At 35.3% G+C, this 16,942-nt stretch overlaps 1 protein-coding gene and 1 long non-coding RNA gene across 5 annotated transcripts in view; one reads left to right on the forward strand and one right to left on the reverse strand.

The window, feature by feature from the left end:
- BRWD3 (bromodomain and WD repeat domain containing 3) overlaps positions 1 to 15,364 on the reverse strand; it is a 105,834-nt gene extending 90,470 nt beyond the window's left edge. For both annotated transcript variants that reach the window (XM_074324122.2, XM_019717548.3), the window contains exons 1-6: positions 15,131 to 15,364; positions 14,949 to 15,007; positions 14,721 to 14,750; positions 14,252 to 14,311; positions 2,251 to 2,401; positions 800 to 898 (exon numbers count right to left, since the gene is read on the reverse strand). In XM_074324122.2, the coding sequence (XP_074180223.1) occupies positions 800 to 898; positions 2,251 to 2,401; positions 14,252 to 14,311; positions 14,721 to 14,750; positions 14,949 to 15,007; positions 15,131 to 15,161 (430 nt within the window). In that variant the 5' untranslated portion in view covers positions 15,162 to 15,364. The remainder of the gene's footprint in view (positions 1 to 799; positions 899 to 2,250; positions 2,402 to 14,251; positions 14,312 to 14,720; positions 14,751 to 14,948; positions 15,008 to 15,130) is intronic.
- A 120-nt stretch (positions 15,365 to 15,484) lies between these two features.
- LOC148754621 (uncharacterized) overlaps positions 15,485 to 16,942 on the forward strand; it is a 32,716-nt gene continuing 31,258 nt past the window's right edge. For all 3 annotated transcript variants that reach the window (XR_016019975.1, XR_016019977.1, XR_016019976.1), the window contains exon 1: positions 15,485 to 15,796. This is a non-coding gene — a long non-coding RNA (uncharacterized LOC148754621). The remainder of the gene's footprint in view (positions 15,797 to 16,942) is intronic.

Here is a 16,942-nt window from a genome sequence, read left to right on the forward strand (position 1 = left end):
ATCTTTTAAAACTACTTCTAGCCTAAATGTATTTAATCTCTAGGAGCAAAATAAGTTCTTTAAGTTAGTATCCCTGTAAAAAATTATTCTTATTTTTTCAATTTGAATTTAAGGAATACTCTCTAGGCACTGTATAAAATAATATAATTTTTAAAAGAGTGAGAAAATAGAGAAGCAGAGTGGCAGTTACTCATCTAGCCGCTTGGTTTTGCACCAGACATGTGAATTTCAGTAAACTAGAAGTGGGAAGGGTGATTTTTTGTTTTAATAAAGCTATAAAATTTATAACATTACTATAAGTTTGGCAAGCAGATATAAGCAGAATGTACTTTTGTTTCCTTCTGAAAGCTAGCTTTATATAGATCCCTGTAAAATCTTTGATCTCAGCACATCGATACGTAAAGAGACATCCATATGGTTAAAAACACCTGTAATATGTAAAAAGGAAAATGCTTCTTCTAAGAAGAAAAAATAGGAAGGAAGGAAGGAAGGAAGGAAGGAAGGAAGGAAGGAAGGAAGGAAGGAAGGAAGGAAGGAAGGAAGGAAACGGGAGGACAGAGCAGGGGAGGGGAGAGGAGGAGGAAAATTTTTTTTAAAATTCACCTTTTACCAAACCATGTTTATATTTGCTTTAAGTAAAATGCTTTAAAAAATCTACACCTACATTGAAACTCTTCAAGAACGTACGCAGTCTGTTTATACTTCAAATTTAATTCTCATACCTATTTTTTGGCTTTATAATTAGTTCAGGAAGGAACAAATCAAGAATACGTTTATAACTCACATGGACATTACTCACCCACATTTGGAGATTTCACATAATTTACAGGTAGTTCTGGAGGTCTGCCTCTATGTAGAGCTGCAAAAGCAGACCCATTCCATAGTGTACTCTTACAGTCTATACAAAAAGATTCAAAAGTTAGTCAGGGAATAGAATGGTGTTTTTTGTTTTTTTCTAACTTTACCTCAGAGGTAAATGTCTGAATTCAATTTCATTTGTTGAAATACATTTTTAACTACTAAAACCGCAATGAAAAATTACATTCATATGTTTAAACATATTATAAACTACATATATCATGACTGGTAAACACCAACACCTTACTTAATATAGCATCAGGATATTTTATTTCGCAGCTGATCTAAAACTATAGTTTTTATTATTCATACATTTGAATCTTATGTAAATGTGTCATGGATTAATAAGGTTTTAAGTTTACATTGGTCCTTCTTAATCTTTAAGGCTTATCCATGACAATTCATATAAAAATGTATAAGCAGGATACGACGACGTAAGCATGCCAGATCAAACTCAGAAACATTCTTAGTTCATGCTCATGTTATGCAGTGCCTCTCAGTTGTGCCACAACAGGTAACAATATTGCATATCAGATGAAAACTGACTATGAATAGTTATAGTTTTTTGTCTTTTATATTTATATCAAAAGATTCAAACACATATGAAATATTCCAAATAATATTGTACAACTCTCTTAAAAGCTTCCAAATTAACTGACATGAAGAACTTCCTTAAATTATAAAATGAGATGTTTAAACACCAGTATCATTTATGCAACTATTTGTGAATTAGGATTTTTAAGAGCATTATGCTAATAAAACAAAACACAGAAATTAGTTGCTAGACCTGAAGTATTTATTACACTAAGAGGTACCATTAATGCCCAATTTCACTTTTTATGTTCATAAAATACTGTTTTATATATTTTGCATATTGGGGTTCCATGAAAACTTTGGGGGAAATCTGTAAAAGACTGAAAAACAGTGGAGAGAAACTATTATGGACCAGTCACTGATTGGTTGACACATTTGTTTTTAAATATTTTCAATTATAAAAAGTTTACATATCACAATTTTCATTTACTTGTTATAAAATTATTTATCAGATTAGGATGATATCAATACTCATAAAGATTAAGAATATTAAAATGTAATAGAAGAATGTTTTAAGGATTTATACCGTACTAATCGGAGCAGTGATCTTTTGAGATCTCTGTTCCACAGGATTACAGATATTTTATATTCTTTACCTCTATGTTATTCGTTGTTTTACAGAAAAGGGCTCCTCTTAGGCCCCCAAAAATGTACTTGTATACCAAAAAAATAAAAACAAGATTGGCAAAATAAAAATAAGTAGAAGAAAATAAGCATTAAGAAAAAAATGGGAACATTTACTTAACATAGAAATATGCTGCTCTCCATTCCTTCCTCTAAAAACTGTGAAAAGCTTACCTTTGGCATCCCTTAACAGAGACTGCCGACCAACACCTAGTAATGTCTGTACCCCAGGAACACTCTGAGGGATCTCCTTATCTAGTAAGGGACCAATCCGCTCACAAATTTTAAGGAGGTAGTCTGGAGGAATGTGTGCATTGGCTGCCACCTAAAAAGCATAAATAAAATACAGGAAAACAAATTAGGTTTAAAAACATTAATCTACTCAATTACCAAACTGTTCCATCATGGAACAAAGTACAATTTAAAAGACACAATCAGCAAAATAACATCTTGAATACTTAATATGTCAACCAAATTTAAGAAACAGCTACAAAACCTGAGGACATTTAAATGGACATGATAACATTTAAAGGTTTACCTTTACTATCTTGATTAAATCATTTGCTTAGCTGTTAATCTTATGAAATAAGCTCTACAAAACAGCAAAAGCATGCCTAAAATCAAAGTAGTACAAAGATGATGGGTAAACTTTACTAGTACTTGTTTATTCAGTAGTCATGAACTAATCAAGAATCAGAGGATCTAGACTGTATACAAATGATAAGAATGCAAATAAAAGGTATTACTTGCACCAAACTCTTATCTAAATCCCTTTAGGATTAACAGGACATATTTACTTAATAAAGCAGAACTGTTTTCCCCAAAGAAAGCTAACTAGTTTCCAAAAGAGTATCAAATTAATGATTTTATAATTACCATGCTCTAAACAACTAAACTGTGTACTCAGAATTCATTGCAACATTTTTTTTTAAAACACACAAGTAAATTTCTGAAGATGGTTAATAGATGTGGATAGGGATAAGACAATAAAACAAAACTGTTTTCCATTTTTTATCTAACCTAATGTTCCAGTCCCTGATGTGCTTCATACATATCTAATTATTAAAACAGTAAACAGACAAAACTAGATTATTAAAAATCCTTATTTAAAATGAACATCTACATTCTCATCTTGATGTAAGGTCCTGAATCTACTTCTGGCTACAATGCCAATTTTCATAAGTACTACAGCATAGATAGATAGATAGATAGATAGATAGATAGATAGATAGATAGATAGATAGAAATATAAATAAATATATACATGTCTACCATCACATAGGACACATAGCAATATATATCACTACCAGGTCAAGAACACCAAAAATAATAATTTTGAAATCATCCCTAATGATCACCATGAGAGAAGAGATTATGTGTGTTTTCAATAAATATTTGTTCATTGAATCAATGAATGAATAAAAACCAAAGTAAAGTCTATCTATTAGCATTATCATATGAATTCATAAAGGAAAAACCTTACATTCTCATATCAGGGTGTCTTTTTAGGAAACACGGGTCAAAAGATCTACAATCCAACATGTAATCAGAATTCTGCAAGTAACTGATTCTACTGTGATTTTCAAAAATTATTCACCGCCAATAATTATTGTAAATCCCTGCAAAAAACAATTTTAATCTACCAAAATAACTGGGCCCTGGGCAACTGTCATGATACTCAGGGAAAATTGCAACTTAACCTGATTATTTAAAATTTGCATTTACAAGGTTTAGCTTCTGGATTGGGCCAAAGGATTAAGCTAATTTTTTCATTTATTTCTCATATCTCTAGCTTTGTTTTCCAAACAAATAACTACACAGAACTGTATTTCAGTAAAATATACAGGTAATATTAAAGTCAAAGCAGCTGATGATTCAATCTAAAAACCATTTGTTATCTAGACATTGATATCCTAAAATCCTAGTTTGTAATTCATTCCCTCCACATTAGGGCATTTCCTAAACATGCCTACATGCAAACATAGTACCCCTAAAATGTACATCTTAAAGAAAAACGGCTTAAAATACTGCATATTAACATCTATAATAGCTTATGTCTTCCTACCTCCCCAACACTGTCTTGGATAGACTAGGCTTCTGATATCAACCATTAGTTTTTCATCAAGTAATGGTTATATTAAGGCTTTACATAGGATGGTACCTGATGTCTTTAATGGCATTTTCTTTTTTCTAAACTAATTTACTTTTCTTTACCCCATTATCATCAAGAGTTATTCACTTGTTACAAAATAATCTAAGTACTCTAGAAATTACAATATATCTAGCAATATGTAATCCAGAAAATGGGAATTCTCTAATATGAATTTTTAGAATTACCCTCTTAAAGAAAATCTGTCAGATTTATACCAAACTAACATCTTAAGCCTCTTGGCTACTTCATTTTATAGAAACAATGTTTGATTTTCTGTTAATTATATAAATTTTTATTAATTCCTCAGTAATAACTTAAAAACACATAATCATCGAGTTAGCAAATAAAACAAGGCTTATCAACTCCTGAATTCTCCCCCTTGAAGATCTGTATTATAAATTATTAAATAAATTTCACAAGTTTAATTTTCACCCTATACAATAGGAAATTGCTCAATTTCTAAGTAGTCCCATTCAAAAAGTCCATCCCTCTAAAATCCGTTAAAAATTGATTATAAAATAGTACTAGAGAAACACAGATTCTATCAACACAATGGCAATAACAATACTTTTGAGCTTGAACCTACTGGCTTCTCCTTTAAACATTAACAAGCTTCCAGACTATATCAGCACAATTCTTAGAATAACAGTTTCTTTTAAATCAAACTTCAGGACTTATAAGTGATAGTTAACATTAACTTTAATCCAGTTGCTTTGATTACACCTAGAATTTTTTTAAAGGTGACCTTTTTAGGCAAAAGAACTCTTAACTACCCTCAGCAATTACTTTTTTTAAGTTTTAAAAAATTCCATATTAGAATTATATAGGTATATAATATAATAAAATGTAATATTAAAAGTGTACATTAAAATAGTCTATTGAATCCATGGCTTAATATTATAAGCCACACTTTTAGATTAAACCTCAAATATTCCAATTTCAGTTATTTAACCACATTTCTCTCTTTGGAATATAATGCCCAACAAGTAACACAACAAGCACTTTGAGATCTACAGAAGAAAAGCATTCTCTAAAAGCAAAGTTCAAGAGCATAACACAAACGTCTGCATTATTCTGTAAAACAGTTCTAAGGAGTTAAATTACATAATCTTTGAATTGGAAGGATCCTTATACATAATCAGCCTAATTCCACATCTTACAGTAGGAAAAACAGATCCAGAGAAGTGAAGCCTTATGGTCACAGTGAATGGACAGGATTCTGTTTACCCTGCCCGCTCCTCTATTAGTGTCCTCTTAAGGCAGTTGAAAAATTATGAATATAATTAAAACAAAGACTGTAAAAAATTAAACTATACATTTCAATAAACTGAAAGAAATTAAATGAAGCTGAAATTACAAACCTTCTTGACAGGAAGAGCGGCTGAACTAAAGAGCAAATCTAACTACTGATTTACCACACTTTAGAATCATGACTACTGAGTGGACCTGACTACTTAGAGAGCTCACTGAGATGATCCTAATCATCATACTTAGTTAAAAGGAATCCAGTTGAATAAAATGCAAAAGGTACCTACCTAATACCAGGGTACCAGGCCTGCACCAAAAGCTACATTTGAATACTAATTTTCAGACAGCAATGATATCATTTTTACTTTGGCTTTTAGAAATAATAAGATCAGACAAGCAACTCAATTGTTTGTGTGTTTTATTTTCTAACTACACAGGTCAAATGAAAAATCAAACTGGCACCATATGCTGAAAAAATAAAATGCAGTATTTATCTGAGATTATATTTTTCAGGGGGAGGGGATAGAAGAAGTGCATGAAAAAAATTAGTCACGTGATTTTTTACATTTAGGGACAGAAAAACAAAACAGATTTGAAAACTACAGCAAGGTTTCAAATAGTATATCAATATAAGTACATTAGTATGGTACATGTCTGAGAGCCTTGATTATTCAGGCTCTAAAATTTAATAGCTGTTACTCCTGCTGGCCGTGTGGTACAGCAGAAAGGACTTAGATTTAAATTATTCCAGAATCCCCAGTTCCTACTTATGTGACCTGCAAAGTTACTCAGTCTTTCTGGACCTGAGTTTCCTCATCTGTAAAACAGGGAGTAAGGACAACCACCTCATATGATTTGATAAAAACAAAAACAAAATCATTTATTCATGCACTCATTCATTCAGTCATTTAAAGTATAGGGATGCAAATGGAAAAAGATTAAACTTTCCTAAGGAACCCAGAGTCCCACAGGGGAAACAAACAAGCAAACAGAAACCAACCAAAGCTACAAGTAACCAGAGGTTAGTACAGAGAGCTAAGGAAGCAAAGAAGCACAATACCTAATTCAGCATGGGGGTAGGGGGTAGTGCATGTCCAAATTCACACTTGAAGGCTAACTGTCTTCCAGACAAAGGGAAGAGAGGGCATTCCAGGCAAAGACAAAGGCATCCCCACCCAGTAAACACAGTCTACATGGTGACTAGCACGTATTATCTCCTCAATATTTAAGAGGCTCCTCCACAGTGTTAAGCTTAAAAAAAAAAAAAAAAAAAAAAAACAATAAAAAATTCTCTCCCGAGTATCATCTGATTTTGAAGGCTAAAACCCCACGTACTTGTACAAAACAAAACAAAACAAAAACAACTGGATGAAAACATTAAAAATTTGTATTTTCCTGTTATTTTTCTGTAAAATAGAAATATCTGCAATAATCTGTTATATCTTTATAATATAAGTGTTAAGCTGTAATGTTTGCTGAATTTGAAGAGTGGGGGATAGGCAGAAAGGGAAAGAAAACAGGTAGGTCTTTATATTGTAGTAATACTGTTGGTTAGCAGGGTGGGCTACAAAATGTTAAGACTAATCACTTTCCTTTGAAAATGTTAATCACTGTTCACAGCATTTCTTTTTCTCTTTGTTAGTTTTAAGACATCTTCAGGAATGAGACTGGCATAGCAATCAACCTAGACTCAAGTCTAGGGTTATACTACCTCAAAAAAGCACCACAGGTACTATAACCTTGAGAGCAGATAATATCAAGACAAAGACAAGAGACTAACCTACATTCCAGAAGTTTCTCAGTAAAGAAAGATACAACACAGACCAATGGAATATAAATGAAAACCAGAAATAAACCCACATATATATGGGCAGATAATTTTTGACACAGGAGCCAAAAACATACAATGTTGAGAAAAGACACCCTCGTCAATAAATGGTGCTGGCAGAATTGGAAAGCCACGTGCAAAAAAAAATGAAACTAGATTGCTATCTCTCACCATCTTCAAAAATTAACTCAAAATGGATCAAACACCTAAACATAAGACCTGAAATAATAAATTGCATAGAAGAAAACATAGGTACTAAACTTATGGACCTTGGGTTCAAAGAGGATTTTATGAATTTGACCTCCAAAGCAAGGGAAGTAAAAGCTAAAATAAATGAATGGGACTACATCAAACCAAAAAGCTTCTACACAGCAAAAGAAACCAACAACTAAACAGAGACAACCAACAAAAGAAGATATTTCCTAATAATGCGTCAGATAAAGGACTAATATCCAAAATATATAAAGAACTTGTACAACTCAACAACAAAACAAACAATCCAATTTAAAAATGGAAAGAGGACCTGAACAAACACTTCTCCCAAGACACACAAATAGATAACAGATATATGAAAAAATGTTCAACTTCACTAGCTACTAGGAAAATGCAAATCAAAACCACAATGAGATATCACCTCACCCCTATTAGAATGGCTATCACCAACAAGACAAATAATAGCAAATGTTGGAGAGGCTGTGGTGACAAAGGAACCCTCATACACTGTTGGTGAGAATGTAATTGACACAGCTGCTATAGAAAACAGTATGGAGATGGAGATTCCTCAAAAAATTAAAAATAGAATCACCATATAACCCAGCAATCCCTCTCCTGGGTATGTACCCCAAAAATCTGAAAACATTTATTGTAAAGATATATGTGTTCTGATGTTCACTGCAGCATTATTTATGGTGGCCAAGACATGGAAACAACCAAAGTGTCCTTCGATAGATGACTGGATAAAGATGTGGCACATAGACACAATGGAACACTACTCTGCCATAAGAAAAGATGAAATAGTGCCATTTGTGACAACATAGATTTTGAGATTATCATGCTAAGCGAAATACGTCAGAAAAAGTCGAGAACCTATGACTTCACTCATATGTGGGTATAAAACTGAAAGTAACAAAGGAATAAGACAAAGAAACAAAAAAGAACAAAAACTCATAGACACAGACAACAGTTTAGTGGTTACCAGAGGGTCAGGGGGAGGGGACGGTGGTAGAAAAGGGTAACAGGGGTCAAATATATGGTGAGGGAAGGAGAAACGACTGGAGGGTGAGCACACAATGTGATACATTATAGAAATATACACTTGAAATCTATGAAATTTTACTAACTATTGTCACCCCAATACATTTAATAAAATAGAAAGATCCAGTAAAAGAACTCAGTACCAGTTTGCAGATTAAACAAGCCTAAAAAAATATATATTATGAAATGCTTCACTCAAAAGTAAAGAAAATTTAACAATTAATAACTGATGGCCAGTTAATTATAAAACACCCTGGTAGATACTAAAGGGTATGAGAAAACATCTTCAACAAGGTACTTTAAAATATAAGAAATTAATTATCAATAATGTATAGAAAATAAGTCCAGGATAAAAAGAGATCAGTCAGAAGGGTTGAGCAACCCTGTAACAAGAAAACGGAAAGCCATACCTCCCACTTCTTAAAAAAGAGTGAATACATACTGAATTACTTTTCTGTAATTATAAAAATGCAAATAACAAAATATCTTCTGACATAATGATCATTTCTTGTTTAACAGAGATGTACTTCAAAACATTCATTTGGGGTTCAATTCTGACACTTTTCAAATACTCTTTTTTTAGTAGTACTGTTTTATATGCCCCTTGCATTATAAAAATTTTAGGAAAATTAGGTCGTAATAATTAGCTAGCTAAAAAAACATCAGTTCTGGTGTCACAGTGCTGCAGATTTCCATTCTAGCCTTTCAATCTGTTTCAGTTTTAAAATGTAGTAACCAATTTATCTGCACAGCGTTTTCAATTAACAGAATGCATTCTCTCATATTTACCTCATTTGGTTCACAAAACAACCTTGTAAAACAGGTATTGGTTTTCATCTTATAAATAAGGAAACTAAATCCCTGATAGGTTAAGTAATTTGCCCAGGGTCACTCAGCAAGTAAAGACTATCTCCCAGACTAAATCTGATGGTCCTTTCATACTACACACAAAATGCTATGTGAGAAATGTTAAACAAGGGCATCCCTAAAATATGACACAAATACTAAATTGCCTTTAAATTACTATTTTGCTCCTTATCAAAAATTATTTATTAATCAATTAGTAATCGACATTAGTAAAACAAGAACTAAAATACACAAACTAACTAATTTCAAATTTGACAAAGGTGCTTTCAGGGCAAAAATTTTATAAGGGAACTTTACCCAACCCAAATACTTACTCTCGTACTGCAGGTCTCTTCACTTTAATACCATCTCATTTGTACTGAGATACCAGTTTTCCTAGGACTAAGGCTAAATCTCCAAAAATATTTTAATCATCGAAAGTATGTTCCTAGACCCCAAGAGTGAAAAACAATTAAGCAAGGATGAATCCAGACAAATAGGTAAACCCAACATATTATGGAAAGCAAGAATGAACACGTGGCTCAAGCAAATCAGTAGTGAAGAATACCAGTTTCCAGACATTGATTGCTCACTGCCATAATACCTTATTATCAGTTATCATTACATCCACACATGGGTTGAGCAGCACATGCTTTCTGGTTTCCCAAGATGCATTCTGTTCTTCCTAACTATGGTTGTGTGTTCATATGGCAGTTGATAAATCACACATGCGAAGATTGCTTCCACACTGAGAGATGCAATAACTACGCTACCAGGACTCAAAGATCATTCTACTGTTCTAACAGACAATTTAAGCTATTACTAGTAATTAGAGAATAAGAGCTGGGTAAGGTAAGAAAAAATACAGGTATGTCTGGAATTCAAATGCAGTGCTTTAAAGTACTTGGTGAGAATCAAATGAGATAATGTGAAAACATTTTTAAACTTGAATACATTATATGCAGATGCAAGTTCTTACAATGATACATACCATCATAGATGTATGTGTTCATTTTAAAGATAGTAGTGAACATACAATCTTAATTAAAGGGTTTTTTAAGAGCATAAAATTGTTTCAAGTCTTCTGTATATAAAATGAAGGTAATATACAATCTATGTCACTCCAAATGTAAGCATTAATTGATGCTTTCAATTCTATGGATGAAAAAAGCTGAATAAATGTGAAAATATATACCACACCTAAAGTTAGTTATGCCTTTGGTTCAGTCTTATGATAGGAGTCCCCTAAAAATGATTCAAAAATCTTAAAACATGCCTTTGGAAAAAGTTTCCAAGTCACCATTTCAATATATAAAATGTGTATGTTTACAAAAACTATTAATTTAGACACACACGCCCCCTGCCTCATTACTATGTTTGTCCTCCCCAATAAAGCTCCAAGTAGGAAGCAGTAAAATAGCCAACAATTCAAAAGGGTCACCACAAATGAAAGAACATCTGTAATTATTTAAATTATCTACCTTAAGATGAATTGTACGAAGCAGATGTATTATGTTATAAGTAAGTCATGCAGATATAAAGAAAAAGGCTCAGATCAAACTTCAGAATCACCATGACTTCAAAATTCAACCTGTATCATTATTGAAAGTTCTCAAAATTAATTTAGAATGTTTTATTTTGAATGCCATATTCAAAAACTTTACAGTTCAACATAAACTGACAAACATTTCATGTACGGACTTTTTTTTTTTTAAGGCACTTCAGATCTGAATATGTCAATACTTGCCTGACAGTAGCTTTAACAAAAGAGCACCTCCCCTTGTGTTTCAAATTTTAACCAAAGCATTCAATCAAATTAAAGAAAGAACAAGGGGGATTTCTAGAATATGTATTAGGAATAGTAGTAATCAACTTATTATCCTAATATCCTTCTGGATAAATCAAGTTAAGCAGTACAAATAATTCAAGTGAAAGTATGCATATGGACAGAAGTGTAGGATTTTTTTTTTCTAATATGTTTGTTTATAGTCCTTTACCTTTACATTTTGTGTTTGTATTATTTCTTTTATACCCCAGTACATTTTAAGTTTAAGAGTTATGATATAACTCAATATATCAAACTATACTACTTGTTAATACTATAAGTACAAACAAAATTATACTATTTATTAATATTTTGCCCTAAATTTCAATCCAAAACATATAGCTAAATCAAAGATCACACTGTATAAATCCATTGTCCTAATAACACTTCAAAAATATCTGCCCTCCCTCCCCCAAAATCCATCTCTTCCACAATGAAGCCACTCAAAATCAGAGGTCAGATATGTAATAGTTTCAATCAACAATACAACTGTTGAATCTAGAATCAATCTAGCACTGTCCACTCAGTTCTCAGTTACTATACTTCTTTTCCTTCTGTTCAAATTCTCACTCAGCCCTGTCCCCTCTTCCCTTACAAATAAATCTATAGGAAGATAACATCCCTAGAAAAACTGGATCCCAGTATAGAAAAATAAAAACCTAAGGGTACAGTACAAAAATTAAATTAAAAACAAAAAAGATAGACCACCTGAACTGTAATGTCAAACAATATAAGAAAATTCTGTGTATATAAAATGAAAAATATATTAAAATATTTAAAAAACTTAAAAATATAAAGGTGAAAATCAAGTATATGTAGGGATGTACAAATGGATTAACAACAATTATAAAGTAACTAAAGTTGAAACTTCAATAACAATAGGGAAATACCTAATTAAATCAACTAGAGACTACTTTCACCAATTAAAGCCACCAAAAGATGTAAAAAATATTTTTAAAAACTCACTCTAAGTAGCTAGATGGTGACACTATAAAATTAGTACAATCTTCTGGAAAGCAATCTTACAATATATATAACAAGAACTATAAAACTGAGGAGACTCTTTGATCTGATAACTCCACTTTAGGAAGATAGGGCAGGAAAAACAGCTCAATAAAAAAAGGAAACAGGCAGAAAGACTACTTAACTATGCAAAGATAAAAAACTGGAAGTAACTCAAATGCTCAACTGGAAGTTAAGTTCTAATCACAGCAGCTTAAACACAATTGAATCTTTTCTTACCTTAAAATAACAATGGCTAGTCAAATACAGACGAGCATATGTATAAGTGTTAAGTAAAAAAAAAAAAAAATAAAGCACAAAATGGACTTAGATTACAACTACTTAAAATATGACTTTACAATATAAGAAAAAGAAGTCTAGTAAGCTGGGTTTTGTTGGTTTTTGTATGTGAGTGGTTAAGACTGTATTTTTAATTATTTTGGTGTTCATTTACTTTTTATCACCGTCAAGTTAATGTTTAAAAACTTTTACCTTTTAAGTATTCTTTTTCTACTTGCTGAAAATGGTCCACTTACAAAGGTAAATGAAAAATTTTCAATAAACCTCAGTATAAAACTCTATCTTCAAAATCACGTTAGTCATCAAGTGTTAAAACATACTGGTAGGCAATCTTGTTTTTGCCCCTTTTTTTGGCAGGACTTAAATTCAACAAAAAGTCTGATTACTAATTAAACTGATAATACATGCAGTTTTTTAAACATAATTTTTATCCACCTGAGAATTCTTTACTATTAATAGTACAGATGGTGAAGTTTATCCTTACCACCATCATTATACCATTTTCTGTGATTTGCAAAAAATAGGAAAAAAAATATAGATTTGGTAATAATTAACGGGGCCTCATACTGTAATTATTTAACACAAAGAGAAATGAATACAAAAGCAATTTAAATATTGTCTTCTTGCAAGCAAATTTTAAATCATTTTATTTATATTTAGAGTCTACCACACCTTCCAACTTGCTTTAACTTTGTCTGATTTTTCTCCATTTGGATCTTATTTGATGGAAAGATAGCTAAATTTAGATTTTAGTAGCATGACCCCTTTCTTTTTTCATTTCCTTCCAATTTACTGTGCCAGTGGCTAATAGAAGGGAACATCCTCCCCAAAATAAAAAGGATCACCTTTTTGTGTGTCAATGCTAAACAGAAGGTACAAGTACTCTACGAATTATATTTGTAGGAGAAACAACACAATCTAATGCCTTTGGTCCTTTACTAAAGTATATTCTATTTTAAAATATGACCACTGTTGTCTCCTTGTAAACCCCAAATTGTGTTTCATAAATCCTCAGAAAAGTCGTAATCCATAGTTGTTATTTAGTGAAAATATATGTGCACAAATGAGATTTAATGATTCGATGAGCTATTTTCTAACATGAGATATACAATGATTATGCTTTTATTCAGTACTCGACTATCTAAAACCAGCAAATCTTGAAATTCCCCCAATGCTCCCTATTTTTAATTGTGTCGTTCTTCCCAATCCCGGTTCTTCAACTCCCCTACTGAGCCCCCTCCGTCGTCCTCCACCCCCCCAAAAAAGACAGAGCCTGGCCTCAGTTCCCGTATTTCAAGCCAGGACCAACCAGAAACCAGTTTTCTTCCACTAATCCGGAACTCCGGGCTGTTACCAATGCTGTCATTGGCCAGCGTCAGTCCTTGGTACGTGCCCCAAGATAACCCCCTGGTTTCTCTCCGTTTTCCCCCTACAATGGGCCTTTCCTGATGTTTGTAACATATTCATAATCCACAGTACGGCATCTCTGATAACCAACTCACATTCTTCAAAGTTTTCGGGTGGAAACAAGCGAGGCCAAGGGGAGGGCAAGGTACCCTTTCTCCGACTCGGGAGGGGGAAGGGGCAGTCGTTCTTCGACTCGACACGGAGCTCTGGAGCAGAGCAGAGGGGTCTTAGGGGTCGGGGGCCAGCTGGGGGAACAAAGTGGGGAGGGAGCGGAGAAAGAGTTGGGGTAAGTTCAAATGAAAACTTTACTCACTAGATCCTCGAAGCTTCTTCGGTGCTCTTTCCCCTCCCAGTCTAAGCGGCGCGGAATCAGCTGGGGGACGGATAAAAGAAAGGAGGGGGGGAGCAAACGATAAAGGCCAAGCCTCCGCTCCCCATCAACCCGACCCAGCTTGGGTCCTGGTCCTCGACCCTTTGGCGTCTTTATTTCTTTTGGCCCGATAGCTGTTGCCCCAGAGCTAGACGAGTGTGTGTGTGGGGGAGGCCAAACGGTAGGAAATCTTGAAAAACCGCCTCCCACGGGCAAAAAAAAGGGGGCGAGTTCAGACCCCAGCGATATCCGCCCCTTTTGAGGGAAGAAGCCGGTTCACCCCTGTGACAACAGCTATGAGTGCCCAAATCCAAGCCTCCCTCCCGGCCCCTGCCCTTCTCCCCTGACTTGCCCTCCCCTTCCTCCAGTTTCACCCCAACCCTCCCCACCTCTTCCCCAAGGGGCTCCGTACCTGATGCTCCTCGAGCTCCTGCACTAGCACCTGAGCAAAAGGGAAACACGGATATGAGGAGCAGCTCGGGCCATCAATCCATTCCTCCCTCCCCACTTCAAACCCAGCCACTGACGGTAGTACTAGTCAAGGCCGGCCATTCCCTCACCCTCTGCGGAACCGCGCACCCCGCTGCCTCGATTTCCCCCTTCGGGACCATTCCATACGACTCCCAGATCTCCTTCTTACCTGAGCGGATTTGTTGCAGGGTCCGGACTGCAAGAATCTAGCGATCAGGTAATACAGCTCTGAGGAAGAGGGGAGAAAGGTTGAGAGGAAGGCAAAGAAGAGAAATAGAAGCTGTTTTAAAAGGAACTGACAGCCGTCGCTCTAAGCCTCCATCCCCTTGGCCCCTGGACACAGCTACCCACCGGCTTCGATCTGGGTAGGTGCCGCCGCCATCCTTTTCCCGAGGGAGTTTGGGGGCTTCGATCCGGAGGGGCTGGCGGCGGCGGGTGGGGGCGCTGCCTCTATTGTGGTGAAGCCCCCATGCCCAGGAGTCCCGCCGCTTCCGCCGCACTCCTCGTCCCAGTTTCGGTCTCTCTCGGATTCATCGCATCACGTTTCGACCCATAGATATTCTAGCCTTAGAGCTGAGGAGGCGGAGGAGGAAGGAGAGGGAGAGAGAGAAGGAGAGGGAGGAGCCGAAGTGGCGGAGGGTTGGGCGGGGGCTAAGGGGGTGGAGAGTGGAGAAGGTAAAAACTGTGTGAGGGGTTGCAGCGCTGGTTGTTCACCGCCAGAGGCACTATCGCAACAGCGCGGCATCCGCTCTCGGTGACGGCCCATGGTTGCCTAGCTACTGCTCCCGGAAGGAGGAAGGAGGGGGAGGTGCTAACTGGTGACGGACGCTCTGGCAGCCGCTGTAGAACTCGGTGGTGGCGTTCTCTTCCGTGAACTCACGAGTCGGTTGCCCTTCCTGTGAGGGCAATCGGAGCCTTTCCGGTCGCGAACCCTTCCCCTTGGCGTGATCGTGAGGAACATGTGAGGCGCTGGCTCGACTCAGCTGCTTTCTTCGGTTTCCTCCCAGCACCGAACAGGTTTTTTTGTTTGTTTGTTCGTTTGTTTTTTTGTTTTGTTTTGTCTCTCCCCCACCGAAAGGAGGCTAGCCGCTAAGGGATCTTGTGACCGAGGGAGGAAAAGGAACCCCGACTTGGTCACTTGTTTTCCTTCAAACGATTTTGTACCAGATGAAAATGCAGTACTTTACAGTCCAGAGTGCAGGGTTCATATTGTTACAGAGAAAGACCAGTTCTGAAAATGTCCCCCGATTCTAATCAATTTTGCGGGAGGAGTTTGCTGTCAGACATGAAGCATTTTACTTTTTCCCTGAAAGTTTCACAGGTGCCATATCACTCCCATTATTACAGGATAATTTTCAGTTGTCTCTTCAATTAATGCCAGAGTATTTTACATTAGCCATGTATTTTTATGTATTGCATAGCTATATGCAAAGTAGTTTTCTATAGTTTGGGGCAACATTTTTTAATTAATATATAACCCCAAACTTAATACAGTACCCACTTGCAGTATTTGGTTTATTGAAATATTAAGTGATCAAAGGACTGGTAGAGTAATTGACACACATAGTAAACTGGGTTTCCTTCCCTATGTTCTCTTAATATACTATCCCCACCTCAAGCCTTGACCAAAAGAAGTAGTTAATAGAAGCAGAACCTGATGAGACCAGAAATGCTGTCTAAGCTGCAAGTACTGTTTACATTGAAATGTTCAAATATGAAAGTTCACCTTTTAAGCTTAGGGTTGGATTATTAGGAACTTGGTTTCCTCACTCAGAGCTCAGCCATTAACCTCAGTGGGCCTAGAATTACATTATGCAGACATAGTTCTCACTCTGGCCATTTTTTTACCCTTCGGGAAGAAATAACCATACAAGACAATTGTGATATGATAGGTCTATCTTTGTCATTATGTTATAGTATTTGATAAAACAAATGTCATTAACTGAGAAAAAAGATATTGAATATATATAAGCCCTAGACAACTCATTAAAGCAGTTTAGCAAAACATCCGAGTACCAGACTGAGTATTTTTTATAGTTCAAGTATAATATATATAACATTTAAAATTTATCAAACCATTACTATGTGCTCAGCACTTTGCACACTTTACCTCGTTTAATCTTTATGATGACACTAGGAGGTAGGTTCTATTCTTATCCCCAT

Source organism: Rhinolophus sinicus, chromosome 18 (genome assembly GCF_057876585.1).
Source record: "Rhinolophus sinicus isolate RSI-liver-muscle chromosome 18, RSI-T2T, whole genome shotgun sequence".
Taxonomy (NCBI): domain Eukaryota; kingdom Metazoa; phylum Chordata; class Mammalia; order Chiroptera; family Rhinolophidae; genus Rhinolophus; species Rhinolophus sinicus.